The sequence below is a fragment of the Mesocricetus auratus genome, unplaced genomic scaffold (genome assembly GCF_017639785.1).
Source record: "Mesocricetus auratus isolate SY011 unplaced genomic scaffold, BCM_Maur_2.0 Super-Scaffold_100004, whole genome shotgun sequence".
Taxonomy (NCBI): Eukaryota; Metazoa; Chordata; class Mammalia; order Rodentia; family Cricetidae; genus Mesocricetus; species Mesocricetus auratus.
Genome location: NW_024429189.1, coordinates 86,731,024 through 86,745,496, shown reverse-complemented (window position 1 = coordinate 86,745,496; position 14,473 = coordinate 86,731,024). Strand labels below are relative to the sequence as shown.

Here is a 14,473-nt window from a genome sequence, read left to right as displayed (position 1 = left end):
TGTTTACCTGTTTTCTACCTGGAATCCTGGGAATGGATGTATTTTATAAACTGGTGATCCTTGCTAATTGTAGGGCCAGGCTTCACCCGAATCCCTCGTACTATTAAGTTTGTTTATCCCAGACTTTCCCCGCTAGATCTTAAGTATCGCTTCAGTCAGTAAAACCATCCTTATGAGAGATGTCACTTGCACTATAGTCCTTCTGTGTTATCTTAGGCCAGGCCACTCCTGATTCCCACAGGCATGTTTGCCTCATTCATTCTCCCTAGACCATTATCTTGAGCATTGTTTTTGAGTCAACAGAATCCATCTTTTGGAAGAGGCCATATGTAGTTGTTAGTTGTAAAGAGTTTCAGTATAAACATGTCTTAAGCTTTGTTGTACACATGGAACTGAATTAATTATCAGGAAACCTTTTCTCTGAAATTGTGCTGTGCTTAAATATGGCTAAAATAAACAACCCAGTTTATTAAACTCTAGAAGTTTGAACCAGCACCAGCTACTGAGTCCCCTTGAACCAGATTTTCTTCTTGCTTCTCTTGATTGTTCCTTTGCTGGCTATAGCATTTGCAAAGACCCTACATTAGTAGGGCTGGGCATGTGGTACAATGGTAGAGTATTTGCCTGGTGTGTTTGAGGGCCTGGGTTCAATCCCAAGTACTACAGATAAACAAATCCTTATTAAGACGCAAAAGATTGAAGCAACTATTGGAGTTAATTTCATTCTCCCTCTTTTCTTCTAAAGAATTATTTTTATTTTATATGTATGTTGTATGTATGTATACCCCATGCTTGGAGTCTCCAGACAGTTGTGAACAACCATGTGGGTGCTATGAACAAAACCCCAGACATGCAAAACAGTAAGTGCTCTTAGCCACTGAGCCATCTCTCTAGCCCCCAAAATTAATTCTTTTTTTTTTTTTTTTTTTTTGGTTTTTATGAGACAAGGTTTCTCTGTATTGTTTTGGAGGCTATCGGTCCAGCCCGGCCTCGAACTCACAGAGATCTGCCTGCCTCTGCCTCCCGAGTGCTGGGATTAAAGGCGTGCACCACCACCGCCCGGCTAATTATTTTTTTTTTAATATTTTGGTAGGCCAACAAGATGACTCAGCAAGGAAAGGTACTTGCTACCAAACCCGATGCCCTGAATTCAATCCCCAGAACCCACATCATGGAAGCAAAGAACCACCCTGAAAGTCTCCTGGATTCCACTTACGCATGTGGCACATATTCATATACACATAAACACATACATGCACAAGTAAATAAATTAATTTTAAAATGTGTTTAAAGCATAATAATGAATTAAAACTCTGTATAGATAACAAGATGTACATGAATGTTTCTTTAAATACTTTGTTTTCATAGGCTGTATCTGTGGATTTTAGCTTCAGAATGTAAAGTAATGCTCAAACAACACCCCAAATATATGTGGAATATTTTTAGCATTCATAGCTCGTTGAATACCTGTTTAATAAAATCTTTGGTCTGAACAGTCCTTGTGACTCATAGAGCATTTTCCTGTAAATGCTTCCACTGGTGTCTGACTCAGCCTCTCTAATCCTGATTTATCTCATTTAACCTGTAAAATGGGGAAGAAAATAGTTCTTGCCCATAAGGTATTTAGCAAATGAGACTACTTATGTAAAGGCTTTTATGTAAAGTCCCCAGTGTTAGGTAGGTAGTGTATTACTAAACAAAATAAAGAAATGTTGAAGTACCAACCCAGAAAGAATGCACAATAAATACCCAAGTGACAAAATTCACAGCTGGAATTTGGGATATTGTTAAATAATATACCTCTTATTTTTCTTTGGTTTTAGTCGTTCTTAAACCCATCTTTGAAAAAAATGGTGCTTGGATTACAGTAAACGACTTTTCATTATCCTGAGTTTTTTTTTCTTCCCATTGTCACAAATAATTTCCTCTGAAGTCAGTTCTTCCCCTCTAGCCTAAGCAATAAAGAAAAGACGCCATCTACATGCAGTGACCTCATCAGACCAGGACACAGAGAGGTCAGGTCTCCTGCCACCCTCTCCACTTCCGCCCAGACACATGCGATCCAAATGCCTGTACCTTTTTACGTTGATGACTTGGCTCAAGACCTTGGAGCAGTCATCACTAGAATTAGCAGGCCTCTCTGAGAACACAGGAAAAGGAGCAAAGTGGTGCCAAGGGCAGACTTCAAGCCTCTAAGGCACAGGATGCCTGTGGAGTGGGCTGCTCGGCTCTGCATCATGGTGGGTTCTTTTTTCTTGCCATGTGGCCTCTTGTGTTCCTTTCAACTCTTGTTACCACAGATAACACCTCAGAGTCCCTGGAAATCCTGCTTTGGTAAAACCTCTGGCTCAGCCTTATGCTGGGGGCTGTGAGGTTGAAGTTTCTGTGTATGCCACATCTCAGGATCCACTATATCCTCCCCTCCCAGGTTGCTGATTTATCCTCATCCCTTCAGTGTCTCTTTTGTCGTGTCAGACATTTGGTATCTTGTTTGTTCTTGATTCTCTTTTTACATTGATGTGTTACTACTGCCTGCCCAACAGTGTGATGTATATCCGAGTGTCAGAAGAACCCTTTTGGACAGTCTACTCAGAGTGTGTCATTTGTTGACTCATGCATGTGACGGGCCCTAAAATAACCGCTGAACTGAGAGTACTCTGGGACCCCAAGGTAACATGTGGAGTTTAGCCTGGTCCAGGAGTGAGGGGATCTTTGTGTGGCCACTAGTGAGTTTGAGCAGAAAAACAAGTCATGAGTCAGTATCCTTCTCTTTAGATGAGTTAAATCAAATGATTCACCAGAGACTCTGTGTGTGTGTGTGTGTGTGTGTGTGTGTGTGTGTGTGTGCGCGCGCGCGAGTGCACGCGCGTATGCAGAAGAGAGCAAACAGGCCCATAGAGGACCCCCACAGTAGATAGGGGACCCACTCCACAAGGGCTGCCCATTATAAATGCCTGTCATGTGAAGAAGTGTGTGAGTACCTTTACAGTAAGGTTGCACAAACTATTCCTGCAGCTACATAAAGAGGTGAATTCTGTGACCATCACCAGCATCGAGTGTGGGGTGGTGAATTTGCTAATATACTGTGTCTTTCTTTGGTACTCATTTGATAATGAAACTGAACATTGACATTTTTAGTTCCTATGGGAGAGTATCACTGAACATTTTCATTTCCTAAGAAAGAGGCACAGTAATCCTCCCATGTTCTTGTCTGTGTTTAGGACCAGAGCCTTAATGCTTTATCAAGGTCACAGTTGAGGACACCCTATATTTCAAAATAGTTCATATTTGCAGCTACCTTAATAATAAGCACTTAATTAATATTTAGCCTGGTAGGGTTGCTGCTGAGTAAATTTTGACTTCTATTACTGTATAAACTCAGAAGTCAGAAACACCCGCTCTCCTTTAAACAAGTTTGTCATTGGTGTTTTCCTTGAAACTCCTATTTAATTCCAAAGTTCATGGGATTTGCTGTGATGTCAAGTAAACGAAACATCAGAAAAGAGTTTAGACACCTCTTGGCAGTGAGTGTGGCTTAAACAGCCCCTTACCCTGAGTTGCTGCAGTCTAACTACAGCATCTCTGTGTTCCCACCGGAGGTCCCTTCTCTGCAGCACTGATGTGGAACCTGGAGGTCTCTCCCCCAAGCCTGGTGAAGGCACTGGGAACGGGTCACATTCTAAGGAGGCACACAAGATAGAACTTCCCCAAAGCTCCTGTCTGTTCTTCAGTTTTACTAGGATGTGTGAAACCCCAGTAAACATTGACCTATTGCTGTCAAGGGGCAGAATGGTGTTTGGATGTGATGCTTTTTGAGTTGGAAACTGTGTGTGCAACCAGGAATCCTGCAACCCTGGCAACTGTTGGTTAAAGCATTGCCATCTGCAGTTGTCTGTAGTCCTCAGTCCCCCTCTTTCCCTGCCTGTCCTCATCCAGGCTGAGGAGTGTAAAAGTCAAACTGGATATTGCTGAGGTACAGCCTGACTCTCAGTTCTAGCTTTGCTCTTAAATGACCGGACTTGGAGTTACAGAAGGGCTGTGTGCCTGCGTAACACACTCAGCTAGGTGTGTGAAATACACACTGGTCTCACAGTGAAGTTATATCACTGTAGCTCTTGTCTGTCTGTCTGATTAGTATGGAATTTTGTAATTAGCCAATGTGAACATTTCTGCTGCTAAGGCTGCTGACTGTGCTATTAGACACACTAAGACTTTGACTGGAAAAGAGTTTAATATTTTGAAGAAATTAAATATGAACACATTTTGAATCAATAGTATGCCCTTGCTTCAGCTTTCCTTCAAGGAGAATGAGGCAATGTACCCCATGTCCTTGGGGAGACTAGGGATTGTGTTGGAGGACAGTCTGGTGAGCTCCTTTCCCTTACATTAAAGGAAATAGAAAGTCTGTATTCCCAGGATCATATTCTAGGGCGAGGGTACTGAATGTTTCTGCTTATCTGAAAGTTGCTAGTGCCAAGTTTAAAAATCTGAAGACAGCACACATCTGAGAATCTGACAGCTTGCATTCTGTTTTCACTCACTCACTGTGTAACATTAGGCAAGTTGGCTGGCCTCTTTGATAACTTGTTTTCCTACCTGTAAAATGAAGCTGTTATCACTCGCTTGCAAGTGTTGTAGGAGCTGAATGAAACAATAGCGTATGCATAAGGTATAGTGCATACATAAGGCACGGGGCATGGGCATATAGAAGGCATGCTGCATGTATAAGGCCTTATGTCTTATGCCTTTTCATTAAATCTACGAGTTGTTAACCAGATTTTTCTCATGATTAGTCTCAACTTATAGGACATCTTAAAACAGCACCTCTATTCTGGGTCTCCCCAGCTTCACAGAAATGTAAGAACTTTGGGTAAAATTAAAAGTTACAATGACATAAAAAGTTTAGAGTAAAGCAAAGCCTACTAATATTGCTAACTAATTTTCATTTTGTTTATATAAGAAAGAAGTTTTACTTCTCATTCTCATAATAATGGCAAAATTGTGTTTGACATTTGACATTCAGTTCTTTCTCCCTGTCCCCAGAAATAATCAAGGGCTACATTTGACTAGTCAAGATTTATAGAAACAAAGATGTCTTACTTTTGGAGTGGGAGCTGCAGAAACACGTGTAGTTTTTTCCTTTGACCCTGGTCATTCCCTGGTTATTCCCAAGACACAAGACACCTGATGTATCATCATGATGGCTTTTTTTTTCTTTTGGTTTTTGGAGACAGGGTTTCTCTGTGGCTTTGGAGGCTGTCCTGGAACTAGCTCTTGTAGACCTTGCTGGTCTCGAACTCACAGAGATCCATCTGCCTCTGCCTCTCAAGTGCTGGGATTAAAGGCGTGTGCCACCACTGCCCGGCCATGATGGTTTCTTATACAAGGTACCTGGGAACCCTTGGAGAAGGTGATCCACATGCAGGCCAGGGACACTTTTCTAAGCGGGGAGTGAGTTCAGCAGGTGTCCAGAATGTGTAGGAATGGTGAGGTAACTGGGTAATGCTTCTCCAAAAATGGCACCTATTATGTCAGTGGGACCTCAGATGTCTACTTTTGGTTTTGGGTTATTTTATTTTTCAAGACAGGGTCTCAAGTAACTTAGGTTGGTTTCAAACTTGTATGTAATGGAGGATGACCTTGAACTCATGATCCTCCAATATTTTTAATAATTGTGTCTGAGTTGGGTAATCATATGTGGCTCTCTGGCTTCATGTTTTGGCATCATGCTAAGCTTTTTCTTTTCTTTTCCAGATACTTACTGGAGCAAGATTTCCCTGGTATGAGGATTGGCCCAGAGCCTACCACAGATTCCTTCATTGCTGTGATGTATGGGGAGACCGAGGGAAGCACCCCTGGGAACGCTTTAGTTGTGGACCCCAAAAAGCCGTTCCGAAAGCTTAGTCGCTTTGGAAATGCTTTCCTGAACAGGTAAGGTCCGGCAAGCTGCAACCCTTATCAGGTTATTTAAATTTCTCTTCACATTATTGCCTGTCATGTGTAGTCAAAACAGAAGAAAGACAGAGCATGTGTTGTGGAAGAGTAAAGTGTGTGGGGAGAGGGATGCTGATCAATCACATTCTAAGACTGTCGGAAAACACAATTATTTGCATCTGTGCTGAGTGACTTCCCTGCACATAGCTGAGGCCCAAGATGGACATTATAGCTGCCCAGTATGAGGGAAAATGTCTAATAATTTGGTTTGCACCAGAATAGTTCAGGTTGCCCAGGTCCTGTCACTAGCAGTGTTAAGTAGCAGTAGGACAGCCACTTCTCAGATATGATACACAGGGCTTCCCACACTCTGGAAGCTTAGCTCAGAGAAGACATAAGACCCCCTGACACAGCCGAGCATTGGTGGCGCATGCCTTTAATCAAAGCACTCCAGAGGCAGAGGCAGGCTGATCTCTGTGAAATCGAGGCCTGCCTGGTCTACCAAGTGAATTCCAGGACAGGCTCCAAAACAATACAGAGAAACCCTGTCTCGAAAAACCAAAAAAAAAAAAAAAAAAAAAGAAAGAAAGAAAGAAAGAAAGAAAAGAAAAAAGAAAAAAAAAACCTGACATCCAGATTTGGTCTTTTGATTCAGGATAAGCCAACCCTCCCCCACCCCCCCAAAAAAAAAAAAAAAAACAAGTGAAAAGAGGTCTTGAACTCACTCTGTAGACCAGACAGGCCTTGAACTTGATGTCATCCTGTCTCTATCTTCTAGAAGCTGAAATTGCAGCTGTACCACAGGCCTGACTACCATATTTTCTTATCTCGTTCTTTGTTGGTGGGCACCTGAGCTGCTTTCATGTCTTAGCTATTGTAAATAGTGCCACAAGAAACATGGCTGTGCAAATAGTTCTTGTGCATTCGACTTCATTTTCTCCCAGTGTGTTATGTACACAGGAATGAGACAGCTGGGTGACAGGTAGTTCTTAGTTATTTGAGGACGATATATGTTTTTTGTAGTGGCTACCCCACCTGATAGTCACCACAGTGTATAAAGGTTCCTTTTTCTATTTCATCACCAGCATTTTTTAAAAAATAATATCCATTCTACCTGGGGTAAGGTGGGATCTCATTGTAGTTTATATTTTTATCCCTAATGGTTATTGATATTGAACATTTTTTCATGTGTTTAACTGACATTTTTATTTCTTCTGAGATCATTTGGCCATTTTTTTTATTGGATTACTGGTTCTTTGGGAGTTACTGTCTTTAATTTTGAGTTTGTTCTATACTCTATTTCCCATTATAGTATATAGGTTGTGTTTTTTTTTCACTATGTTGATTTTCTTTGCTGTGCAGAGGATTTTTAGTTTGAGATAATGCTGTTTGTCTCTTGTTTTCTGTGCTTTTAGCCTTATTTGGAAAATTAAGTTCATGATTGGGACAGTTAATATTGTTAAAATGTGTATATTTTCTTTTAAAAACCCCTTTGTCTTTATTCCTGCCGTTCCTTCACATCCCTCTTTTCCCTCTTTGGCTTTAACGACTGGGGAGCCAACCATTAGCTAGAAGTGGAGGACCAGCTCCAGCCTGCTTAGGAAGAGGAAGTAGGGCTGGCATTAAGACACAGCAGGAGACATGAGCTGCACTTCTCCTTTCTAGATGTTCCTAAAAATAAGAACAGCCCCTCCCTCTGACTGCTGTCTGTCCAGAGCCTGAGAGGCTTCATTCTTGGGGACTCTGGAATGAACACTTGCACAGTGGCTGTGCTGACAGCTGTCCAGGCAGCCTCCAAGATCCCTTCTATGAGCAGACTCCTCCTTTAAGGCTTTCAAATTTTGAATGACAAGGTTCACTGTCTTAGAATTTAAAATGTGCTAAAAATAATCCATGCATTATACATTCGAGTATTAATTGAGGCCAGGATAATGGGAAAACAAACAACTATACAGCATGTGTCTAGCGCTGCCCCAAACTTTAGTTGTATATGCAACATGGAAAGCTATATTAACTTGTAAGTCCTCATGAAGATGCATGATGTGGCTGCTACCATTATCCCCAAGCAGTGGCGAAGAACTGATGAACAGCAAGGGTGAGATAATGTCTTTGGGGTCACTCAGCCTGGTGGCGGAGTTGGAATTGAACCCAGCTCAACTGGCCTCAGTGATGCAGTATTCAAACCCTGCCTACTACCGCCCCCATTTAACTACAAAATAGCTCTGCAGTGATGACAATGGAGAAGATACTATCTACCAAGTTATAGTTCACATAATTTTATCAGTACTATGCTTGTGGGATTAATAAAGAATAAAATGGCTGTTAACAAGGTGTTTCTGTCCCACCACCTACCTAGTTCCCAAATAATGACGCGGAGATTTTTTATTGATTATGAAAGCTCAGTCATAGCATAGGCTTGTTCCTGTCTTTTATAACTTAAATTAACCCCTTTATATTAATCTATGTTCTGTGTTGTGGCATTACCTCTCTTCCATCTGTACCTCCTATTTCTTCTCCATGTCTCCTGCACACCTAGATTCCTCCTCCTCTTCCTTTCTCTCCCTGGAAATCCCACCTATACCTCCTGCCTAGGTCTCGATTGTTCAGCTTCTTATTACACCAGTCTCAACAATATATCTTCACACAGTGTACATCCCACAACAAATGGCCAGTTCACAAGTAAGAAAGCTAAAAGCAAAGAAGTGATTTGCTGAAGAAAAGGTGATCAGGAAGAGGCTGAATTCAGGTTTCCCTCTTCCTACCATTTGTCACCCTGTGTCCCAGCACTGAGGAATGTCTGTCCTTCAAGCCATCCTGGTGGCTGTGCCTGTGTGAGGTTCACAAGTACAGGATGTACCTCATGGGAATCCACAATGCTGATAGCCCAGTTAAGTGGTGTCTGCATGACAGGGCTGCTGCCTCACCCAGTGCAATAAGAAGGAGCATCAGTTAGGGTTAGTTAGTTCAAAGTCTGTGTGTGTGTGTGTGTGTGTGTGTGTGTGTGTGTGTGTGTGTGTGTGTGTGTGTGTATAGCAGCAGGATTAGCACCAAAGGTGGGAACTCTTAGCATGACACACTTTTCTGGAAACTAGGTCAAAACATAATAGGAAGGAAAGCTAGTTGTTTTCTGGGTAGAGCTTTCTCCCTAGATCTTGATGACAGGGACTTCTCATAACTTCAGCCACTGCTCCCAAGGGCATCTTTAAAAGAGTTAAAAACCTCACAGGATGCTTAAAGTCAGGTGATACCTGGAGGGTGATACCACCTTCATCCATTAAACAAACCTTGGGGACCCGAGTCCCCTAGGGCAATTACTAAAAGACTAAAGGATCAGTGGTGATACATTTCAGAGAAATGGAGATGAATTCCTGAAAAGACAGGTTTGAATCAGCGAATAGCATACTTAAACAGTACAAGGGGGAATTAAGTTTAGAACAAAAAAGAGTTTGATGGAAACAAGGCCTGCCTCAAACTCCCTCCACCAACCCGTTTCATCTGAGAGAAGTCCCAGCACCCTGTTTTGGAGCTGGTATTCCAGCATGTATTAGGAGGCAGTTCACTTCACAGAGAAGGCACAGACACTGCCCACAGCACTCTGCATGTGAGTCCTGAAAGACACCAATGGGGCCTGATATTTTCCTCTAGCAGTCTGCATATAAATTACATACTATGGGTTTCCCTCAGTATACTTTTATAAAAATGGCAGTACTTTAAAAATACAGATAGCTCCAGATACTGTTTTTAGTTTTAGCATCTAGTATAATTTTTAAATGACTGTTTTTCACAAAGAGATTTATTTTATTTTCTCTCTCTCTCTCTCTCTCTCTCTCTCTCTCTCTCTCTCTCTCTCACACACACACACACACACACACACACACCTGTACACATCTGTCTATGCATGCATTTGCCCACAATTACTTAGGTTTTTCCCATTTATCTTTCACCTTAGAACTTGAGGTGATTCTGGGTCACAAACCATTGTTCTTTTGTTTTTGTTCTTGTTCAGACAGGATCTCAGTATGTCTTTCTGGCTAGCCTGTACTCCCTTTGTAGACCAGGCTAGTTTTTGAACCCAGAGATCTATTTGCCTCTGCCTTCTGAGTGCTGGAATTAAAAATGTACGCTACCATACCCAGGTACAATCTCTTAGGTTTTTGTTGTTTGTTTTGTGTTTTTTTCACAAAACAAACAGAGTTTCTTTGTGTAGCCCTCAGTGTCCTGGAACTTGCTCTATAGACCAGGCTGACCTCTGCCTCCCAACTGCTGGATTAAAGGTTGTTTTGTTTTTATCACTGTTATTATTGTTTTATATATATGGATGTTTTGACTGTATGTGTGTTTGTATACCACATGCATGCCTGCTGCTGGCAGCCTCCAGAAGAGATCTTCAGATCCCCCTGGAGCTGGAGTTATAGCCACCATATGAGATCTGGGATTCAAACCTAAGTCCTTGGGTAGAGCAGCCAGAGTTCTTAACCACCAAGCCATCTTTCCAGGTCCCAAACCATTGTTCCTGATTGACAGCTGCCTGTATGATTTTAGTTCTGCTATTTCAGGAAAGTATCTTTCCTAGGTTTGGGCAGATCCTTCTAGGCTGGCACACTGCTTCTGGCTTTCCTCCTGGCAGTTGAGAGAGGGGCATTTATGCAGTCTAGATGTGAACATTACTTTTTCCTGGCACTAGAAAATTAGACCAACCATTTATAGTGGGGCTTTGTGATATTTAGTTGCTTGAGTCTTTTTGTAGGTTTTCTGTTTACGTCATATAATCTCTGGGTTTGCATTCATTGGTAAAGCAGGCAAGCTCAAAGGAAGTATTTTGAAACTGCTTACTCCCTTCCTGTTACGACTTGAGCTTAATGACAAACCTGGTAGAGTTGCATAGAGAGTCTTAGAGACCTATGCAAGTGAGATTGCTCACAGTCTACATCTCCTGTCTCTTCACCACTACCTAACTCTCCGTACCGTTAGGTATAACACAGGCTGAACATGGAAGCTCCAGGCCAGTGACACATCAGTCCTTTGTTTCAGGGTATTATCCTGGGTGTGGTAAAGAGACTTAGCAGTGTTTCCACTGTGTGCAATAATAGTAGTAACCATATGGTCAAGACACACCCAGGACTGCCTGCTTATATCTCAACTCCTTCACTTGTCACCAGTGGGTTGTGACAGGTGATAGTGTGTGGTCCTTCCAAGCCCCAGTCTGCCCTTTTGTAAGGCCTCTCAATTGCAGTAAGAATTTACTTCATGAATATATAAAGTAGAGCAGGCCTGGAACATAGTCAAGGGTTAGTCAATACTGGTGTTAGTATCATAATTACTGCAAACCTTATTGTTCCATTGAAAAGTCAAAATCAATATAAGGTGCTGGCCAATTCTTTACAAGTCTAGTTTTTTGGGGTTTTGGTTTTGTTTATAGTTGTTTTGGGGGGGGTGTTTTTGTTTCTGTTTTTGTTTTTTTATTATTTTAATTTTAAATAGCTTGTTTTACATGTCAATCCCAGTTCCCTCTCCCTCCCCTCCTCCCGCACCCCCCACCACCCCCTCCCAGCCTCCCACCCTATTGCCAATTCCTTCCACATAGGGGATATCTAGAGTCTGTCATTTCACTCAGGGTAGGGTCCAGGCACTCCCCCTAAGCGTCCAGGCTGAGAGAGCATCCCTCTTTGTGTTATGGACACACGATTGTCGATCTCAGTGTCTGTGCCACTGGTGTTATGTTCAGGAAGTGGTCTCCTGTACCAACTCGTTGAAGAGTATCTCCCACTTTCTCTTCTAAAAGTTTCAGTGTGGCTGGATTTATGTTGAGATCTTTGATCCATTTGGACTTAAGTTTTGTACAAGGCGATAAACATGGATCTATCTGCAGTCTTCTGCATACCAGTACCCAGTTATGCCAGCACCATTTGTTGAAGATGCTTTCTTTTTTCCATTATATAGTTTTAGCTTCTTTGTCAAAAATAAAGTATTCATAGGTGTGTGGGTTAAAATCAGGGTTTTCAATTCGGTTCCATTGGTCTACCTGCCTGTTTTTGTGCCAATACCAAGCTGTTTTCAGGACTATAGCTCTATAATAGAGCTTGAAGTCAGGTATGGTGATGCCTCCTGAAGTTCCTTTATTGTATAGGGTTGTTTTGGCTATCCTGGCCTTTTGTTTTTCCATATGAAGTTGATTATTGTTCTTTCCAGGTTTGTGAATAATTGTGCCAGAATTTTGATAGGGATTGCTTTGAATCTGTTGGCTGCTTTTGGCAAGATTGCCATTTTTATTATGATGATCCTACCAATCCAAGAGCATGGGAGATCTTTCCATTTTCTGGTATCCTTTTGATTTCTCATCCTGCTCTCTATTCTTCCCCCAACACAACTTTCCTGTTCCCCTATGTCCTCCTCTCCCTTCCTCTTGTCTCCCTTAGTTTTTTAATTCATAAAAAAGTATATATTTATTTAGCAGGGGAGGGGTGGTCTAATTGCTACTGTGAGTGTGTAGAAGTCACTGAACAACCTGTGGGAACCATTTTTCTTTTTCTACCATGTAGGTCTTGAGGATTGAACTCAGGTCATCAGAAATGACAGTACCTTTACCTACAGAGCCATCTTGCCAGCCCAAATTTTTTTAAAAACATTAATCATTAAATTAGAATTTTAGCTTTTGGAAGCAATTCTAAGTAATCTTATACTCTTACTTCCCCGTGTTCTATGAGGCACAGCCAGTGACCTGCTTGAGACCTTATGATCCCTGCCGTTACTTTATCCTGTGAACCTTTGCTGTCCTTGACTTTCCCTAGAGATGGAAGTAACATGGGGAGCCAGTAAAGGATCTTGGTTTCTTTCTTCTTTTACCTTGGGAAACAGAAATCATCAGGTCAGTGGGAGGGACCTATGAGAGCTGAGAGAGGCCCTGGATTTCTGCAGTATGCCAGCCTTTTGTGTGAAATAGAGAAGGCCACATGTCTTCTCTGATTTAGCCACTCCAGGAAAGAGTGGGAAATCCATCTTGGAAATATTCCAGCAGAAACCTGCAGCTGGGGACTGCCAGACCTGTCCTGCTGTTAGAGGCACGGCAAATCTTGCCTTTCACCTCCTTTCTCAGGGTGGAAAGGTAAGTGGCGATTGCCATCGTGATGTTAGGAGTTCCTGATTACAGTAGAATGTGGTTTTAGGAACATGCCCACATATGCAGACCTAACCTTGCAGTACCCGCTGTGGTGCCCTAAGGGCCCAGTGTCTGCTTGTGCTCTCTAGCCTCCTGCCCCAGTCACACTCCATGAAGTTTCTTTGATAGAATGGAGTCCAGTCTTGCACACAGGGCCTCGGCAGCCCCTTCTCTGGTCCCCATGGAGCCCTGAAAGACACCTCCTCACCCTTTTTGGCAGTTGTCCTTGCTGCTGTGTGGAGATAGCTCAACAGTATTGCCTCTTACTCTGTGGCTCATACTCCTGACCTGGGACCTTGACATGCTCTTGCTGTACATTCCAGGGGTAAACACTGTGGGAATTTTAAGTCCTTCTGTTAGCCTAAAATCTAGGATTTTGTGTTTTAGAAAAATTAATACTGAGTGTGAGCTCGTGATTTTAGAGAATTATCAGCCTCCTTGTGGGAACAGTTTGTGTAAAATAGTTTCACAGAGGTACAGTATGTTCTGCATTACCACCTGTTTCAGGATAAACTGACAAGAAATGGTGTGATGTTTCTCCCTCACTTCTCTCCGGGAACTTAAACAGTGATCAGTGGCTCCTGTGTGCTCTGATCACATACTTGATCTGCTCACTGGGCTTAGGGTACAAGAAAGGCCAGAGAAAAAGATAAATGAAAGGTTTCTCTTACATGTATTTGGCTATATTTTAACATTATGGAGATTTTCAACTTTATGCACTGAGTTCTACTCATCTGACTTAGGAGGTACTAACTTGTAGTCTGCCAGCCACACGTTATTGCAAAACCCCATGATGTCTTAACTAATCCATGCTTCAAAGAGTTGCTTTTCCTCCACCTCTTGGACTGATTTGTAAATACAGGAAAAAAAAAGTGTGGCTACCTAGTCCTGAGTCCCTTAAAGGACAGTTGTCAAGAATGTCAGTGATAGCACCTTGGCCTGGGTGCCCCTCCCCTGCCCACAGGGCTACTCTGGCCAAAGCTGTGGAGGCTGTGAGGCCTGCTTGTCCTGCATTCCCAGAATACTTACTTTCTGAGTAAGCCCCACCATTTCCACTGAATGGAAGAATTGAGCTGTTCCCAAGTGTTTTCAAGCCCCTGCCCACACAGATACAGAAGTTAGGCACTTTTAAAACAGGAAGAGGAGAGGCACTGTTTCCCCCTTTAAACATACACAAGCCTAACAAAGATCCAAACCAGGCTCTTTGCCTGGGGTGGAAGTAACAAAGTGCTTCCTGCTATTACTCATTGGTTCACAATGGAAAAGCTCCCAAGGACACGTCAGATTCTAGTTTAGTTGTCTCTCTTTGCATACAAGGAAACTGAGGCCCACAGGGAAAGACCTTTGTCTAAGGTCTCATAGAAGTTTACTGATAAAGCTGAA

General features: G+C 42.3%; 1 protein-coding gene across 1 annotated transcript in view; it reads left to right on the top strand.

The window, feature by feature from the left end:
• The window catches only part of Ehd4 (EH domain containing 4), a 67,539-nt gene that overhangs the window by 10,362 nt on the left and 42,704 nt on the right, over window positions 1–14,473 (top strand). The window contains exon 2 of the mRNA XM_005064702.4: window positions 5,755–5,931. Within this exon, the coding sequence (XP_005064759.1) occupies window positions 5,755–5,931 (177 nt within the window). The remainder of the gene's footprint in view (window positions 1–5,754; window positions 5,932–14,473) is intronic.